The 18,410-nt window shown below is 49.8% G+C and overlaps 1 protein-coding gene across 1 annotated transcript in view; it reads left to right on the top strand.

The window, feature by feature from the left end:
- PASD1 (PAS domain containing repressor 1) overlaps positions 1-12,382 on the top strand; it is a 52,453-nt gene extending 40,071 nt beyond the window's left edge. Inside the window, 12 exon segments of the mRNA XM_052813486.1 lie at positions 465-612; positions 2,731-2,812; positions 4,701-4,824; positions 5,630-5,739; positions 6,221-6,307; positions 7,259-7,417; positions 7,953-8,156; positions 9,022-9,224; positions 10,023-10,115; positions 10,603-10,810; positions 12,092-12,142; positions 12,144-12,382. Of these exon segments, the coding sequence (XP_052669446.1) occupies positions 465-612; positions 2,731-2,812; positions 4,701-4,824; positions 5,630-5,739; positions 6,221-6,307; positions 7,259-7,417; positions 7,953-8,156; positions 9,022-9,224; positions 10,023-10,115; positions 10,603-10,810; positions 12,092-12,142; positions 12,144-12,263 (1,589 nt within the window). The 3' untranslated portion in view covers positions 12,264-12,382.
- Positions 12,383-18,410: the final 6,028 nt, after the last annotated feature.

The raw sequence follows: 18,410 nt of genomic DNA, 5'->3' as shown, positions 1-18,410 counted from the left end.
TGTATTTAGGTCATCTCTTGAAAGAAAACTCTCAGTTAAACTGCTAAAATTCCACTATCTTATTGTTTTGTGTCACTGTTAGGATCCTGACTTCAAGCCCCTAGTCTTTGAAATTCATTCTCATGTACTTGTGAAAGGCCAATACTTTGTTTAATTTACGGGTTTTATGCTTATTTCAGAGGAGCCCATGAATAAGTTATAAGAATATAGCTAGTTATATGGTTATGCCAATTATAAGAACAATCTCAAAATAGCAAAGTGCACTCTTGAAAAGAGTAGCAGAAAAGAACCCAATTAAAAGCCCAGTACGTGGTTATGTATTGTGTCATGTTTATAAAACTGCAAGAGCCATTTTAGTGCGGTAGCAGACTGCAAGAGGTGTATGGGAGCAAGCGGTTTTTCTAATCACCTTTGCACCATGAAATTTCTGTTTGCTATAAATTGCTTTCTTTTTTGTTTAACAGTGATGCAGTTTGGAAAAGGGAAGTCCTGTTACTATCGGTTCCTGACCAAAGGCCAGCAGTGGATATGGCTGCAGACACACTACTACATCACCTACCACCAGTGGAATTCCAAACCCGAGTTCATCGTTTGCACTCACCTGGTAGTTAGGTAGGAGCAAGCACCAACACTTCACAATGCATGTCCCATGTGCTCATCCATTATTTTCTCTAGTTCTGTTTTGCCTTAGCCAAATATTTGCTGTGCATATTGACGCACTAAGATGGTATGCAATTCTATAAAACTATTATGACAGGGAACATGGGGAAAAGCATAATGTGTTTTCGTTACTCATTTTTTTTTTGCAACCGGGCCAAAAGCCTGCAAGCCACCATTGGCCAAGTCTATCAGTGTGTTACATTCCCCTTTTATCCCTAGCGATGACATGGCCGTAGGAAGAATTAAAGCTGTTAAGAATCAGACGGCTTTATGGGTGTGAATGGGATCATACATCTCCTGCGAAACCTTTTGATCAGAGCTTTAAATCTTTATGACTTGAAGTCAGCTGCTGTCCTGCTAGCCTTCCTCCTCACCTGAAATTCAGCCCAGGATCCCCCTCTAGTGGGAAGCTGCTGGTGCTCGGTTGCAGACCCATGCTGGAAGGCGGTGCGTGTGTGGGATGCTCTGTGATACGCACCTTCTGGAGGCGAATCTGCTTGATTAACACTGTCATCTCAAAAAAGATTGTGTTAAGAATGAGAATATATTTACTGAAGGGCTTGAAAAAATAGCGATGTACTGGTTTGCTCTATTAACTTGAGTAAAGTTGTTGCTCTCTGCGTCAGTCTTTACTGTCAGGAATCAATCTGTGATTTTTTTTCTGGTCCCCCTTTTTGTTGTCAAACATCTGGAAGAACAAACACTAGTAGACTGGGATTCTTCTCTAGATTCTGAAACAGACCGAGAACACCTTACACCACTAAACAGGTGTAAGTGATTAGAGCTGCGTGTGCCGATATAAACTACATGTCAAGTGTTATCATAAGCAAATGTTAGGCAGAGAGATTGCTTCTGAGCTGTGTTGTTTCTGCTGCCCTGCAGGGAATTTGGCTTCACTTTGAGCTCTGTATTTATTGTGCATGAACTTTTTCTTCTTTCTGCTTCCAGTGTCTCTTAAACCTAGTGATACAGTCCTAAATAGATTTTGAAATTCAATTCTGTCCCGTATAGTTAAGATTTAGAATACATTATTGAAACACACAGGTTAAAATGTGATTTCAGGAAAATTCACTGCCTACGATGATATAAGTGAGTTCAGTTCAGCAACTTCTCTTGCGTCCCACAAAGGTTATGGCCCATTAATATTTCAGCACCCTAAATTCTGGCACCCTTCAGTGCCCACAATCCACAAGCACTCAAAGAGTCTTTAAAACATCCTCTCCAATTTATCCTAATGGTGACTCGTGTGGCATTGTTTACTGTAAGTATTTTATTATTTAAGGGAAAAAATAGTGAGGAAAGCAAATATACACTTTTAGAGGCACATTCCTGGGGATTCCTGCACCTGGGCGGCTGTCAGTTTGTATTCAGAGCTTCCGCTGGAGTGAGGGATGTTAATTCTGATGTAGCACGCTGCACGGCTCCGTGCGTACCCTCAAAAAGAGGGGACCTGGCCTCCTCCTCCTCCCCAGGGCACTGGCTTAGGTCTCACTGAGCTACCGTACAACATGCAAAAAATTGATTCTTGATCGTCAGCAGGTTAGAAAATAAATGTACATTTGCTATGGCAGTTTACCTGCACAGAAGCTGTAGGATCATTTTTCTGCCTTATTATGGAAAATGGGAATCTCCTTTATTAGGAAAACTGTACTGAGAACAGACACCCATTTTGTCTTCAGTAACCAAGTGCACTTTGCGTTTAGGTTAGTTTTGCTTGAAGGCATCCAGGGCCAAAATTTGCAAAGGAGAGTCTACATTTGTGCTTGGAATGATTAGTACAATTAATCATATAGGCTCTGCAGTCCTGGGTGCAGTGGGACTGGGACACTGCCCTGTTGTTTCTAGTCTGTGGATATTCAGCATGTGCAGTTATTCACAGATTGCAAGGCTGTATGATGATGTTCCTCTAAGCACCTTGTATATGAGAGAGAGAGTGTGTGTGTGTGTGCTGTGCAAAGCTTGTGACTCAACATGAAAAGTCCATAGTGACCTGTATGGTAGGCTAGTTACCATACAGTAAACAATACCCAGACTGAAAAACTGGATTTAAATTTTGTTTTATTTTTTTAGTTATGCGGAAGTTCGAGCTGAAAGAAGGCGAGATCTTGGCCTTGAAGAGTCATCAATTGAACTGGCATCCTCTTCTCTAAAGGTACCATGTCCCTTCACAGTTCAATAAGTAGGTGTTTAAACCAAACTGAGTAATCACTTACCAATCTTAGGAAAATATCTGTTCTTTCGTCCCCTTCTCCTTTACTCCCATCTCCTTCCAAGCCTTCAGTTGGGTTATGACTCAAGCAGACCCTGAGAAGTTCTCCACTGCATAGCTCTAAACGGCCTGCCTTGGTTCAGGCGTGTAACTGCAGATTCAGCGGTTGCATTGCTGCTGTTCTGCTGTTCAGTATCTTTCTGAGACCGTTACTCAAACAGTAGGTTAAACCACCTCAGTTCAGAAGCAGAAAAGTAGAGCCGGAGCTGGAGGCTAGATTGCTGTACCTGTCACCATTAGTAAGGCGCAGAGGACCCGAGCGCAGGGCAGTACCACATGGTACCTGTTTTGTTAATGCCAGCTCTTCACTGATACTCAGACAAAGACTGGAAGTGAAGGGAAAACACTTATGCCAGATTTTAGCTCTGTTTACACCATTGGACAGCATCGCATCAAGTGTAGGATTGTGACCAGAGCAATAATTCGCATGGCTTGAATCAGTCTGGCATGCCAACACACCTGCCCAATTAACAAGGTTATTTTAATTACTTTTAAGTTCTTCCTCTCAGTAGTTTACTAATAAGACCAGTAATCAAAGTAATTGCAAGTGGATTGTTGTGTAATTATCATTCCATTAGCCTCATTGCTCTTCAGACATTATTTTATAGAAGCTGTTTATGGGATGTATGGGGGAAGCTGTCCCAGAGATGTTTTGCACTTGAGCAAGGACTGTCTTGCAAACAGCTGCTTTTCTGTCACCACAGCACACTTCTGTGTCTTTTTCCCCCTTTCCACATGATAGCCGAGATGTTTTTTGGCAGACCTTAAGCTGCATCTGTTGATGTGAGGCAGCTGGAGGAGAGGCAGAATGATCACTCCCATTGCTTGATCTTCTGGATGGGAGTGGGAAGCTCCCTGGGGGGGTGGTGGCACGGCCATCGTGGTCACCCATGTCCTGCAGGTGAGACGGTCCTCTACTACCCAACAGCATAAACAGCACAGTTTGCCATAAACCATCTGCCAGGTGGCATCTGTCATTTTGGTGTGACAGCTCCAAAGCCGTTAATATTCCCTAGCTTAGGCTGTTCCCCTCCGCCGATGTGCTGCCGGGTTCCTGCCCAGAACAGCCTGCTGGGAGCAACTGCTCCCCAGGGAGCGGCGAGCAGCGTTGCAGCCCTCGGCATCACCCGGTACCTGTCCCTCGCGGGAGCCGTTTGCTGTAGGTTCTCCTAGGGCTGCAGCTGGTGTCCCTGTGCCACTGCTGCTCCGTGTCCCTTCCCGGCCATCTCTCTCCATCCCTGCAGTGAATAAAACCATTCCCCAGCCAGCCCCTCCTGCCGCCTTCATTCGTTACCTCTGCCACCGCTGCCCAGTGTGCCACGGCCAACAGCCTGTGACATCCCTGAAGAAATCAGGCAGAAGGAAGCTAATTACAAAAACGTATTCCCACGTGCGCACAGCTCCGCAGGCGGGAGAGCGGGAGGGTGGCAGGCCGGAGCGCGGGGCACGGGCAGCAATCCCCACGGCGTTCGCCTGACGCACGGCGCGTCCCCCCCACCGCCGCTTGCTGCCATCGGAGGGGTGTCCCAGGACCCCGATGCCTGGGATGTGATCCTGAGGGTCCTGTCTGCACAGGGATACCCAAAGCCTTTGGCGTGAACATTCAGGCGCTGACCGAATACCGCACCGGGGTTTGGGGCTGCAGTGCCGGCCCTCTCTGCGCCCAGCCTGCTATTTTTCTCTGCCAACAAGCGGTCAGGGAGGCGGAGGTCCCCTCCGGTGCCATCCTTCGCTGCTGACGATCTCGCCGCTTGTGCTTCGCTCCCCGCAGAGCCGCAGCAGCTACCTGGACGTGGGGCAGCGCGGCAGCAGCCAGGACGCCAGCCGGGAGGGAGTTTCGCTGTCGTCCCACAGCTCCCGGCGCTCCTCGCACACCGCCCTCTCCGACTCCGCGTGTAGGTGACTCCGCGTGTAGGTGCCAGCGTGGCCGGGGACAGCCCAGCGTGAGGGTGTGGAGTGGGCTGGAGGGCAGAGCAACCTCCAAAATACTGGGGTTCAGCTGGAAGGGACCGAGTCGGGGCGGGAGCGGGGTGCTCGGCACCGGGACCGACATGCTGTGCCGTAAGAAGTTACGGTGCGGCAGCAGAGCCGCGGCCGCGTGCTGCCTTGTCCCTCTTAGCCCGCTGCCGGTGTGAGAGCAGCTGTGTCCCCCCCCCGTCTGCCACCAGCTGAGGGTTGTGGGTGGTTGCTGTGGCTCAGGGGACAGGAGGGGACTCGCTAAGCTGAAGCAATTTGATGGAGGCCCGAACCTCACTGACAAAACTTTTATTATGAGGTAGTTCGGTCCCTGATGATAGATCCCTGCAGAAGGAGTGCAGAAGGCTGCCTGCCTTGCTGCCAGCTTCACGCCAGCTCCCACGGGTGCCCCCCCCTGCCCTGGGGACAGTAGTGAGGTGACCGCAGTGCCCGTGCGTGCGGGGCCACGGGTAGGAGCCAGCTCAGGGGGCTTTTCTTGAAATACTTGCCAGGGGAGAGGGGGAAAGCTCATCTGGGGACGCCCACGGAGGGGAAGGCCAAAACGGGGCGTTCGCATCAGCAGGGAACGCCGCGGGTGAGGCGGGGAGCCGGAGGGACCGCGGAGGGGCGGTTTGGGGACCCGGTTCGGCAGCGTTTGGGTCGCCGCTCGTCCGCGGAGTTCAGGCTTAGCCAGGGTACTCGGGCACGGGTCTGCCGTATCATAGTAAACCGTCTCTTTTCCAGCCACGTCGTCCATGCGACACACGGACACCAGCACTCCCACGCGGCCATCAGTGCCGGCGGGGCAGGCGGAGAAGGCAGGCCTGCGGCTGGCGTCAGCTGGAAGCGCTCAGGTCGGTGGTACCGGCGAGCAAAAGCCTTTCTGATGCCGTAAAGAAATCGGCTTGGCGAGCGTCGATCTTGCCCCCAGAGAGGCTGGACCCCCACCTCTGAGTGTGCTGGGCCTGAGCGTGGGATTTCCCGGGGCCGTGGGGAGCGCTGCTGGCCGGCAGAGCGGGTGGAGAGCTGAGAGGGGCTCCTTTCGGGATTCGGTCTGCTCCTCCAGGCCAAACGCCTTCTCGCACCGCCAGCCCGCTTTTCTCGGGGTTCGTACACGTGAGATGGCCTTTACCCAAAAATGGATGCTGACACCGAGGATTTGCAATCAGCAGGGGGCACGCAGGGGCTTAAATTCTCCCTTCAGACTCTCCTCAGGTCTCCACATGGAGTTGTCTAATTCCCTGCACTTATTTATCACCAGTACGAGCTGGTATCGCACCAACTCTGCACTAGAGGTGCTATGGACCTACAGTAAGGCAAGGTTTTCATTTCTAGGCCATAGTAACTCCTCAAGCCCCTGGTGAGCACCTCCCTCAGCATCCCGTGGCTCAGCCGGCAGTCCCCTCTCAGCACGCTGTGATGGTACGTGGTTTATTTTTGTTAAACGCACTGGTATGGCCAGTCAGCGGGGCAGACTCGGTGGCTCCGGTTCACTGCTCTTACCTCCTTGCTGGCTGGTCCCGGCGTGGGGGCTAGGTTTCAGTGCCCCTTCTGTTGCTGTTACTGGGGTTTACGTGCAACCAGATTATTGCAATCACTTATTTGAGCGAGGAGACAGCAGGTAGGACACCCAAGGAAATAGCTTAGGAAAAGGTTTATGCTTGTTAAAACCATTGGGGGCTGCTGAAGGCTCATCTCTGAATTGCTAGCAACTAACTACAGGCTGATACAACGCTGAAGAGTTTTATTGCCCTCATAGAGGAAGGGGATGACATGGAAGGTTTGAGTTAGGTCAGAAAAAGGAAAAAAAAAAAACCACAAGAAAAATGTGGGAGTCATAAATCATAACTATGAGGCCTGTCCTCATGGAGCTTTGAGGTCAGTGTAGTAAACATTTAGACTGTAATACAGGGATTGAAGGCGGCCAAGGTAGGTGTGAAGGATGGATCCCAGGGTGGGATTACAACCTCACTTGAGCCTGGCATTTGGCAGACGTAATTGGCAGCACAACTGAAAGCCCAGCCTGGAGGTGTGGCAAAGGTTTCCATGCAGCATCTGCCACAAAACGCAAGCGGTCCAAAATCAGCAGGGTGTCACGCTAAAGGGACAGGGGAGTCCCGTGCGTAGACACTACATCTGCACAGAAATGTAACAGACCAAGATCTGGAGTGAAGCACTGAGTATGAGCCAGCTGTGCCGCTGCTCTGGAAGTACACTGGTACTTCGGTTAAATATGCAATTGCCGTTTTTTGTCAGCATCGTATTTTCTATGGCAAAAGCTGAAAAGCAGTCGTTTTTGTGAAGCCAGTATCGCTATGAATGTGAGTAGCAGGACTGGTCCTACCCCGTGATCTTGTTCTCTGTTCTCTGCAGCCAGTGTACCATTTCCCGACCCAGCTGGGGATGATGCATCAGCTGAAAGAGCAGCTGGAGGAGAGGACTCGCATACTGCAAGCTGACATCAAGACACAGCAAGAAGAGCTCCACGTCATCAAGGAGCAGCTCCAGCTAGTGCAGGACTCCAACCTGCAGGTACCCCCGGGGTTCCCAAACCCACAAACCATTTGCTTTTCTTCTGAGTACACAGATCAGTAACAAAATTGTCAGTGGCAAAATCATTTAGAAATGAGCTCTGGATAAATTGGTAGTTTGGTCTCAGATGTGAGAGTAGTGTCTCCCAAGAGATGAGTGGTGTCAGTATCTGCTTAAGTATTGAATCAGTAATTTTCATGATTTAGAAAAAAACAATCCGGAGCTAATCCAAAGTCCCCCCTGCACAAAAAGCTTGGCGGTTCAGTGGTTGGTTAGTGCTGCTGGATCGCCATGCTGGCAAAATGCAACAGGCATAACGGAGCTGGAACGGTCATGGCTCTGAATAAATATTTGGGCACAAGCTGACATTTGATTTTCCATTATTTGTGGTTCACTTTGCCCCTGGATTTAGAGGTGTTGCTGCTGCAGTGTTATATATGTTGATAGAGACAGCCTGGGAGCCAGAGACGGTATCTGCCAGGCAGTACAACCATTGTATGAGCTGCAACAACTCATGCGTCTCTTCTATTTAAAGATGCTGATGCAGCAGCCGATCCCCGTCGTCTTTAACAACGTGCAGCACCCGAGCCCCAGGAGGCCCCCGCCGCCGGGGATGCCCAGGCAGACCACGGCCAAGAAGTCTCAGCAGCAAGGCCTTATGGGGACAAAGCACTACTGCGGCACCCACCTGCTGTCACCGCGCCAATTCCTCAGGGACCCCTGCGGCACGGCCGCCCAGGTCCGCTGCCTGCTTCGTTGTCTTCATCGTCCCCTTTCCTGGCTTTTAAATACTTGTCTGCCGTGTCCCCCCTCCCCGTGGTCCCCCGCATCTCCTCTGTGCTGGTTTTGCTCCATAGCTGGCATTACGAAATTTGTGTCGGGAGTCAGTTGCGAATGATGTCATTCAACTGTAAAAATAAAAGCCAAGTAGCCTAAAAACATTAAACTCTGGGTACTGCTGGAGCCGTCCTGGTGACCACAGAGGAACTGAGTGGGAGGTCTGGGCTCTCATTCACTTCTTGTTTGTGATTGCAGCATGATGCTCATTCATAGCCAGTGAGAGTTGTGACCTCGTAACACGGGGAAGTAGGCATAATTTTAAAAGATTAATTTTCTTCTGCCTGAGAAGTCTTGGAAGGCAGCTTTGAAAAACAAGTTTGTCATCGCTAGACCTAAATCCACTATATTGATGGTCACAGCCCCTTGGGAAAGAATTGAGGTGTGCAAAAGCAAAAAATACCAAAACTGCTGGTTTAAAGGACAGATGAGATGCTTTCCTTGGGCACTTTGGATTTGCACTCCTCCTGCCCTCTTAAGCTGGTCTCGTCTCTCTCGAGCCTTGCATGCCCTTACCCTTGTACTCTGATTTCTCAAGAGACCGTCTGCTCCTACCGCTGGGGATCCCAGCACCTGCCGTGCAGGAACAACAAACGAAAACAAGGGGTTGGTTGTCCTGAACAGATATACTGTTCCTACTGCTGTGTTCAGGGAGAATATCCTACTGCTCTTTCTCCTTTTCCCACCTGCATACTGGAAGCAGTTATTTTAGCCTTCTAATTAGGGAGCTTTAAAAACTTACGTGGGTATCTATGTCTTCACTTCAGGTGCAGCAGCAGCAGCAGCACCTATTGAGAGGAAACCAAACCCAGCAAACGTGTCTGCCGGGGCAGACGAGCATTTCAGTGCCCCTCTACAACAACCCCATGGTGTTCTCGCAAACGCATCCCATTACAGTGGCTGCACAGATGCCGACCGACGGCAGCGAAAGGCAACCGCAGTCTGACTACAGCCAGGACAGGAGCCTCAGGTACGAATGCAGCCCTGCTGGGGCCATCCTGATGGCAGTGACAGAAAATAGCGATACCTGGGCAGCGGGGAGGGCAGGCACATCTGGGCTCAGCGGAGGGATGGTCTCTGGGTGCCACAGCAGGGACGTAAGGATGTTCCCTCCCGCAGAGATCTGCGTTAGCGGGGAGCCCAGTGTGCGTGCAAGCAGGGTGCTGTGCGCACCGTGCCCTACCCTCAGGGGCCCGAAATCCTTTTCTCTCCATATTTCCATAAATTGTCCAGGTAGCTCAGTAACCTTTGGACATCTGCTGCTGTCAGAGGGAGTGAACAGGAAAAACTAGCAGGGACAGGCTTTCCCAAACTTGTGTCTGCTTGCTCTGAAGCTCCGGAGTGTCTTTTCACCAGCCAGGACAAGTGCCGTGGCAAAGGCATTTTTCTTTTATACAGTGCTGGAAACGTCGTATAAAACACATACTACCGCCCCAAACTATTCAACCACCTCTCAGGGAGGTATTTGCAGACACTTCCTACAGGATCCAGCCGTTTTGAAGTACTGCGTAAGGAAACAAGATAAAGCCTAGAGGTCTCACCATCTATAAAACGTATTTCTTACATGAAAGATTTAGCAAGTTTCAGCTCACCTTTGCGAGTGCATTAGACAAGGTTATAATAAGCATCCTATTTCATTAGCTTTTTTTCAGGGGGATGGTTTGCATGCTTTCAGGGAGGATTTTCAGGGATTTGTTTCTAGAGACTGACAGTCAGGAGTCTGGACCTCTCCCTTTCCTGACCATCCTCTGTTTTTCTTCCATCGCAGGATGCTGTTGGATCAGTCTATCCAAGCCATGATGCCCGCCGCCAACGGCAGTGGCCAGGCCACGCAGAGCAGTGCCAGCAGGCAGCAAGGAAAGTGAGTCTTTGCTGGCCCTTGTTTTCATGCAGTGTTTTAGCAGGGCATTTTAGAGCACTGAAAATTACTTTGAAAAACTGGTACATGATCACGCAAACACAAGCAGTCTCAGTCTTAAAAGAAACAAAAGCTCAGCTGGTTAGGAGAAAAAGTAATGAGAATATTTTTTTAATTACAAAGAACCTTATGATAACTAAAATGGTTTTTAAAAAAATTTTTTAAACTGTTTTCTGGCTTTTGCAAAGCCTAAAATTCCTATCCAAGTCATGGAGGAGATAGATATACAGCCTTAAAAACCTTAATTTTCTGCAGTTCCAGTCCATGCTTGATGGGGAAGGGGAAATCTGGAGCTTGCTTTCGCCAGACCCTGCATGGGTTGACAAACCCTGCTCCAGTCTGGTTCCTGCAGCACCTGGGCTCCCCAGGGCCCGCTCCGGTGGTGGGTCTGGGTTTAGGTTCTCATGCCTTATTTTCCTCCTCGTGGCAGATTCGTTGCAGAGCAGCAGATCTTGCCTCCCCCAATACAGATGCAACCAGTTACCTGTAGCACCGTCCGACCTCCAGCCCCGTCGCCTGTTTTCTCCCCATCTCTGATGATCCCCCACACCAGCTTCACATCCCACCAGGCAAACACACCGGTCCATCTCCACCAGTGGCCACAGCAACAGGTTCAGCAGCACCGTCTCTACCTTCAGGTAATAGGGCTGGAACAGGTTTCTGAGGATGCACAGGGATGGCTTTGGGATTGGGTTGGGTTTTTTGAAGAAATGGGGCTTACCTGGCTAATCAAACCTGGTCAGTGCACTCGCACGTCCTCTGCTCCCATTGCGTCTGCACGTACGCGAGTGCTCAGCCTTTCCAGGCTGGCTCTGCACCCGTTCGAGGCCGTATTTTCCAATGAACTCAGTTATCACTTAGTGTCCAGAAGAAATATCCAGTTTTTCAAACATAGCTTGTCATCCAGAGGAGCTCTGGTGGGAATCTTGCTGTAGACATGAAACACGATAAGGGATAAGCTCTTCTGAAAACATGTCTCCTGCTGTTACGTCTCAGCATAGCAATGGGTTTTATCAGCTGCTGACACTGCTGTCTTTTAATAAATGGGAGTTTCACAACACAAACCTCTGGAGAAGGTGATATTGGTTTTTCAAAGCACAGCTTCATTAGTACCTGCCAAACCAATGACGCTGCCAAGGAGAGGGGTTGTTGAAACTAATAATTAATTAGTAATACGCTCTCCAAGACTTGCCTGGTTGGCAGAGGTAAGTTACGGGTCCTCCAGGCAAAGTTGGTAGAAAACAAAGCGGGAGGAGTAGCTACAGCTGAAAGTAGCCGTGCAGCAGGACTGGATTTAGAGTAAGAAACGAATCGTTGTTGTCAGCAAACGCGGGCATGAGCCATCCCCGCTTTGGGTACGTGTGCTCACGGGCTGCACTGAGGTCCTGAGGACTAGCGATATGGACAGCAGAATGATGATGCAGTGGGAGATAAATAGCTCCAGGGCAACAGAAAACCAGGCTTTGGTGCCACAATGCCTTTGATGGGGGGTGAACCAGCAAGTCCAGGCCTTTGGGGTACCGGCCACTGGGTGGTACGTGGACAAGGTCGCTCTACAACCTCTTCGTTGGTTGAAGATCCTTCCCACGGAAGATGGAAGTTCCACCTTCTGCAGATACTACCTCGCATCCAAGTAGCTTTTGAAGGTCTCCATTCCTGCTGGGTTCCCCGTGGGGCTGGTAGGACGGACGGGTCCCGCTTCCCCTCCGTACTCTCCAGGCACCGCTAGTCGTGCTGGTAGCACCAGCATCCCAAGCGGCTTGTCCACAGCTCCTCATACCCTCGGTGGGTGGAGGTTACCTTTAGGACTTGGTACACAACGCTCCTGGGTACGAGCCTCGGCGTCAGCCCTGCGGCAAGAGAGGGAGCGGGTGGGCGATAGGGCAGCTCTGACTCGTCGGCTTTGTGTCTCCCGGCAGATGCAAGGTCCTGAGCCGGTGCCTGGGGGTCCGACGCAGTGCATTTTCCAGCCCCCCCCGCGCCCCGCAGCAGAACCCCCTGAGCTATTTCCTCCACCCGCAGCAGCAGGGCCGCCACGCGCAGGGCCAGACCTGCAACCTGCCGGACCTGCCCGAGATGCAGCTGCCCTGAACGCCGGGTCCGGGAGGCAGGGACCACCTCGGCTGCAGCAGCTCGGCGCTCCGGGCGCACGCGGAGGGGAGGACGCCGCCGTCGGAGCACGGCACGGGTGAGGTCGGGCCCCGCGGGGAAGGTGGCGGCCGGAGGGACGGTCCCCGCCGGGGGTGGACGGCTCCGGGGGGGGCACCTTGTCGGTCGGGATTTCCACGCAGCCGGGCCGTCACGCTGCTCCGGCAGCCGGCCGCGCCCTCGCCCAGCACCACGGTACAACTGGAAGGCGATGGCTTTCTGGTGCGAGGAGGTTAGGTATCGGGTCGCCACGACGGAGAAAACCCTTTTCCATTCAGGACTTCGATGCTGAAAGTCACTGTGAATTTAAGCCCGGCGTTTGGAGCACATACACAGACTGTCCCGGTCCGCAGGACGCCATTGGGTTACCATGTACATAACTCGTTTCGCTGTAGTAGGTCCATTGTGGATTTTTTTTTTTCCTTTTTTCTATACCTCAGTCCCGCAATTTTTTGTTTTCCAGGAGATTGGATAATGCTGCTAATTTACATAACACCACTTTTGCCTGAATTTCTTACTGTTGTTATACCAGCTCACATCGCAGCTAGCAAGGTATTTGTCATGTTTTATTTTGGTTAACAAGTGCAGATAAATTTATATGGTTTTTACTCCCTGTAGCCAAATATTTTTCAGGTTACAGACAAAGAATCCTTACTCGTTCTGTTTTTAGTTGTTTTGTTTCAAGTGATGTAGTTGTATATGTTTCTATACGTGAAAACAAACAAAAAAGCGTAGAACAGCATATGACGGCAAACTTTGTGGTTTTGCTAGGTCATGTTTCAATTTGGCGAACCTGAAACATATGATCACAATGACACAAGTGATGTTACAAGCCCGTAGGGTCAGCAATAAATTGTATTTTTGTAAATTGTCACTTTTTAACTATAAGTTTATATTTATGAATTGAAAAACCAGTTTATTCCTCAGTGGGTGTATAGTTAACTGTCCCTACTGTTTGTGTCTTTCCAAAGGAAAAATTACAATGTACATTTTTGAGGCGTTAGTAGCTGAGTACTGACTTTGGGCACTGTTAGAGCCCAAACGTAGGAGATGATAGGTTAGGCCATTACTATAAGCTTTGCAAGAAAATGGTCAGTTAGGACCAGGTCCATCTAGCAGCAAAGCTCCATCTGGCAGTCAGAGCAAGGTTTAGGGACGGGTTAGTTTGTAACCTCTGTCGAATCCAAGCAAAGCGTGCTTTTTTTTTTTTTTTTTTTTTTTTATTTGGCAGTTGTTTGCTTTTTTCCTTGTGCAAGCCGCTTTCTTGGCTCTTTGCACCACCGCAGGCAGCTGGACGCTGGTGCTTACCGGTGGAGCAGCCTTTGGCGCGGGCAACCCCCAGCAGCCCTGTGTTTCAAGAAAAGGGGGGAAGTGGGAAAGTTAGCGTGCAAAAAAAACTAGGTGTAGCTAGTGGTACATATATCTAATGCTGTAGATATAGGTATGTCTATAGCTAGCCGGCTAGCTCGCTTTCCCCACCGGCCACGTGCATTTTCTGCGCTGCAGCACTGGGAGGCTTTTGTTGGCTTTGGGGCCGGGCGTGAGTGCGTGGGCTCGGTAGCAGGGGGACAGAAAAACCGGACTCCCTCAGCCTGACTGAGACAGGTTGCGGCAGCCCGCGTTTCCCGGAGAGCTCTGGAACGAAAGGGGAGCGCGCCAGCTCTGCCCCAGACGGGGTTTTGGCTGCAGCCTTTCCTGCAGCCTGGCGGGGTGCAGCGTGACTCACCCCCGGCCCCGTTACACAAGGGGCCGTTTCCCACCCGCCGGGTTTTTCCTGGAGAACGGGACGGGGTTTCCATGTGCCTCATCGCCCGTGGTGGTGGTGAGGGAATGGGCTGCCGGAGCAAGGGGCACCCAGGGGCTTTCGTGGGGCTGGTGCAAGGCGCTGGGCTCTTCTGGCACGCAAACGAAAGCTGTGCGAGGCCCCGGCTTTCCACGGGACCCCCTCCCTTGGCAAAAGCATCGCCGTGGGTTGGCTTTGGCCGGGGCGTCAGGGCACGCACACCTCCCGGGGATGCCGGCGGTGACGGACCGCGGGTCGCAGAGCAGGCAGAGGGGAGGTGCAGCCTCCTGGCCACGAGCAGCGTTTTTGGGGAGCACGGCGGGCCGTAGCACAGAGCCGAGGAGGTGCCCAGCCCCCCCCCCCCATTTTAAATCCCTACAAGTAACTGTGGCTACAGCAGAGCTGTGGGCCGGGGTCGCCTCACTGCTGGGAATGGGATGGGGAGCACCAGCCTTGGTGGTGTGATCTGGAGCTGAACTAGTAACAGCCGCAACCCTTGGCTCTGAGCCCCCAAGTCCTGGGGAGAGCACAGGGTCTTTTCTGCCCCAGGTGGTTTGTGCTGCAGCGTCACATGCAGCAAGGGCCAGCATGGAGCCTTTGAGGTAGGAAATAATAGTTCTTTTTTTTTTTTTTTTTTTTTTTTTAAAGCACTATTACTTTTAGGGTCTCCCCCTCCCCATGCCAAGACAGGAGGGTTGCTTGTGAGGTTGGGGCAGGAGGGTTTGCTGTGGTTTTGGGGGTGGTTGGGGTTTTTTTCCCCCCCCCAAACCTTGGCACATCATGTTAGTAGGGAGGCAAACACACACATTTATGTTAGGGCTCCACTATTGTACACAATTTGTGGCCCAGCATGGCTGGCAGGAGGGAAAGGCTGTGCGTTTCCCTGTCTTGCCCATTAAACCTGCATCACCCCGCCACACCACCATGGCTGTTCTGCAGCGTCCCATCACTGTACGAGCCCTGACATGGCAGGTGTCAGTCAAATGTATCTCAGAGGTGGTGGTGGTTGGAGTCAGGGGCTTGGGGATTGGTTTTTTTTTGTTTGTGTTTTTTTTTTAAGAGGGCTTGGTAGGGAGGTAGCCAAGGCAGTGGTGGTCTGCCATTGCTTGGCTTTGAAAGCAAGTCCAATAAAAGAGGGCTGGGAAGGGGTTTGGGGGGGTGGTGGTAGGTGTGCGAGATGGGGGCTGTGCTGTGGACACAGGACACAGCCCTTCTGATGGCAGCACTGGGCTGCACAGACAGGGAGGGCTGGGGGGGGGGGGACCACCACCCCTGCTCACAGCCTCTCCTGAGTCGGCAAGGAGCACAGGAGGTTTGCAAGGATGTTTACATGTTAGATTGGCCTTGCTAAAACAAGAGACCTAAAATGCACTTTATCATGTGCCCCCCCCCCCCCGCTTTATTCCCCGTGTCCAGTCCAGCCGCTGACCTAGCTGCTGGTGGGCACTGGGTGGCTGCACGGTCCCAGGCGCTGCCGCACGGGTAGAGCTGTGTTTTCCAGACACGCGCCAAAGGACAAAATCCCACAGACCCTTTTTGGGACTTGCTTGGTCCCTGCTCCGTCTGCCTCCGGGTTGAGGAAAGGCCGAGTCAGGGCCATGGGATTTTTGCCTTATATCGTCATTCACTCTCAAAAAATGTATGAATAAATAAATCGCTTTATTCAGGTTGATTTGTATTTGTTTACCTCAGTGTTAGCTATGACCTGTGTTTTTGGGACCCATTTGGAATTGAGGGTTGCTGGTGGGTTTGGTTCACACACCCCCAGGTGCTTACAAAAAACACAAGCGCGACTTGTTGGGGACAAGCAGAGGGTTAGGAACGTGACCGATGCCGCCTGCGTCGGGGTTGGGCTCCAGTCTCCATGTCGGCCTATTAGTCATTAATGTTCTGAGGCTTTCTAGTACACAAACACCTATATACTATCTCTCTTTCTCTATATAGATATACAGATATATGTATTTTTAATATACATATGTGTATGTACATGTATATCTATATATATGTAGGCCACACAATTCCAGACCTCTGAAAACACAGGCAGCTTTAATTAATAAAGTCTTGCACTTTTAGCGTATTTGTACATATAAGCTAAAGCCTGGTGGGTATAATCAGGCTGGTTTGACAAACACAGTGAAAAGTTACTGTATATATTGTATATACTCCATGTAAAAAAAAAAAAAAAGAAAGAAAACATCTTAGAATTGAGTATAAATCTTGGTTTATTTTATATGATGTTGAATATAGATACATTTATAAATGTTACTATTCTTAAAAGTATTTTGTAATGGGAAAAAGGAAGTGTCTTATGAAGATGAACAGTAAAGATCTTATTCTTGTCTTGAATCTATGTCCCTGCACAGCTCCATTGAACGGGAGCCCGCGCATTTTGACAAGCTTTAAACAGATTGTACATAGTATTTAAGAAAAAAAAAAAAAAAAAGAAATAAAATAATACTTGTAAGACCTCTTACACAATATGTGCTGTTGTTATTCCCTGGGTGGTACGGGTCCGTTGGGGATCAGAATCTGCTCCTTGCTCCCCAGGAGGCACAAGAGCAGCAGCCATCACATGCATCTACCCATGTATAAACAGCTGAAGGGATGGCGCTCAAGACAAAGACTGGGATTTCCATGACCAGTGCCAGAAGCGGTAGGGGTAACACATAAATTAGGAAGAACAAGGCATCAGAGTCAGTGTAGACATGGCTGCACACTGTAAATGTTTTAATTTGGATGCAAAAAATGAGTAACAGCACTCTTCCTGGGCTAACCCACAAGATCAGGCTGTATGCAAGGCTGAACTAGGCCCAGGGTTCAACACCTGGGTCTCCTCTTCATTCTTCCTCCACTTCTGGGGAGGTTGGCATCCTAGCGTGGTTTTTGGCTTGGTCCTTGCTTTGGAAAGCACTGACTAAACGTGGCTTTAACAAGCCATTGCTTTTGAAGGAACTTCTGAAACAGTCCATCATGAGAAAGAATAGTGCCTCAAACACAGATTTTTTTTTTTTTTAAGTGAAACAAATTTTTATTTAACACCCCACTTGTCTTACAGTACTTCTGCATACAATATATTGTATAAAAAGGCCAACCTGCCAACACAAACGTGTTGCCTTCTTGGTAAAGTGACAAAGCTATAGCAAAAAACACAAAATAGCCTATTTTCTGGAAACAAATTGGAATATTTCTTTTTGTTTTAGTCCAGATAACAACTGCAATTGCAATCAGGAACCTTGTATGGTACAACTGGATGAGACATTTCTAATAAAATCAACACACAGCTATTTCTTAGTCACTATGGTAGCAAACTCTTCTAAAAATACATTATTATCTAGCCATTAGAGTGATGAACAAGTGGCTTGTTTTAGGAATGAACGGAAACACAGAGTGCTTTTTCTAACTAACTCACATGGCAGCGACCATTTCCGTGTATTGGGAAATGCTGCCAGTTGAATTACAAGCAGTTCTCCCCCATGGTGCAAAGGGCTCCTATTTTTATTACTATTAGTTGAGCTATTCCCTTACCTTGTGTGTTCAAACCCTGAACTCGGCGCACAGAGGCCCAGCAGCCAGCTCCTCGTGGTGGTCAGGGCTGTCACCATTCTCCCGGAGCGCAGGGAACGGCGACAGGCTCCCCTGCAGCACGCTCTGGATTGCAAGACCGAGGGAACATCACAGCTCTGCTAACCATCCCCCTGGGCTAACGATTACGTTTGACAAAAGGCATCTTATGAGCATAGCAACAATAATAATGGCCTAGCCACAAGAAAAGACTGTGTAGTGTACGTTAACAGCCACTGAGAATGTTTCAGGGTAAATAACCATAGCATAGCTGCCACGTCACACAGGTGACACTGCAGCAGGTAGTACAATTTTAAAAATGTATGAACAGCATCACTAGTTGTAGCAAGCTATATCTACCTACAACTGTCAACTAGTACTGAATGATGCACATTCATTTATTTCCTATGACTGAACCAAAAAAATAAAGACGGATAACTTCATGAAAACTGTTACAGAAAAGAAGTAACATAGATACGTGAAATGACACCAGTACTCACTTAACCACGTTGCTTCATGTTCAAAAACACTTCTAAAAACTTCCAAGTTACTATTTGACTGGAAAGTCCCCACCTTGGGAAGTAGCTGAGTAATTCTGGGTCAGATGTTTTGCAACCACCAGACTCCTTGCTAGCACTTCTGCTTAATTCTCAGCTACATGTGGCAGCTGACCTCCTGCAACAGAAGTGTGCACACCCGCAGCATCCTAATGCAATATGATGTGAATCTGGGTTCATCTTTGCATC

Source organism: Harpia harpyja, chromosome 18 (assembly GCF_026419915.1).
Source record: "Harpia harpyja isolate bHarHar1 chromosome 18, bHarHar1 primary haplotype, whole genome shotgun sequence".
In the NCBI taxonomy this organism is placed as follows: Eukaryota; Metazoa; Chordata; class Aves; order Accipitriformes; family Accipitridae; genus Harpia; species Harpia harpyja.
This window is presented reverse-complemented; position numbering and strand designations above follow the sequence as displayed.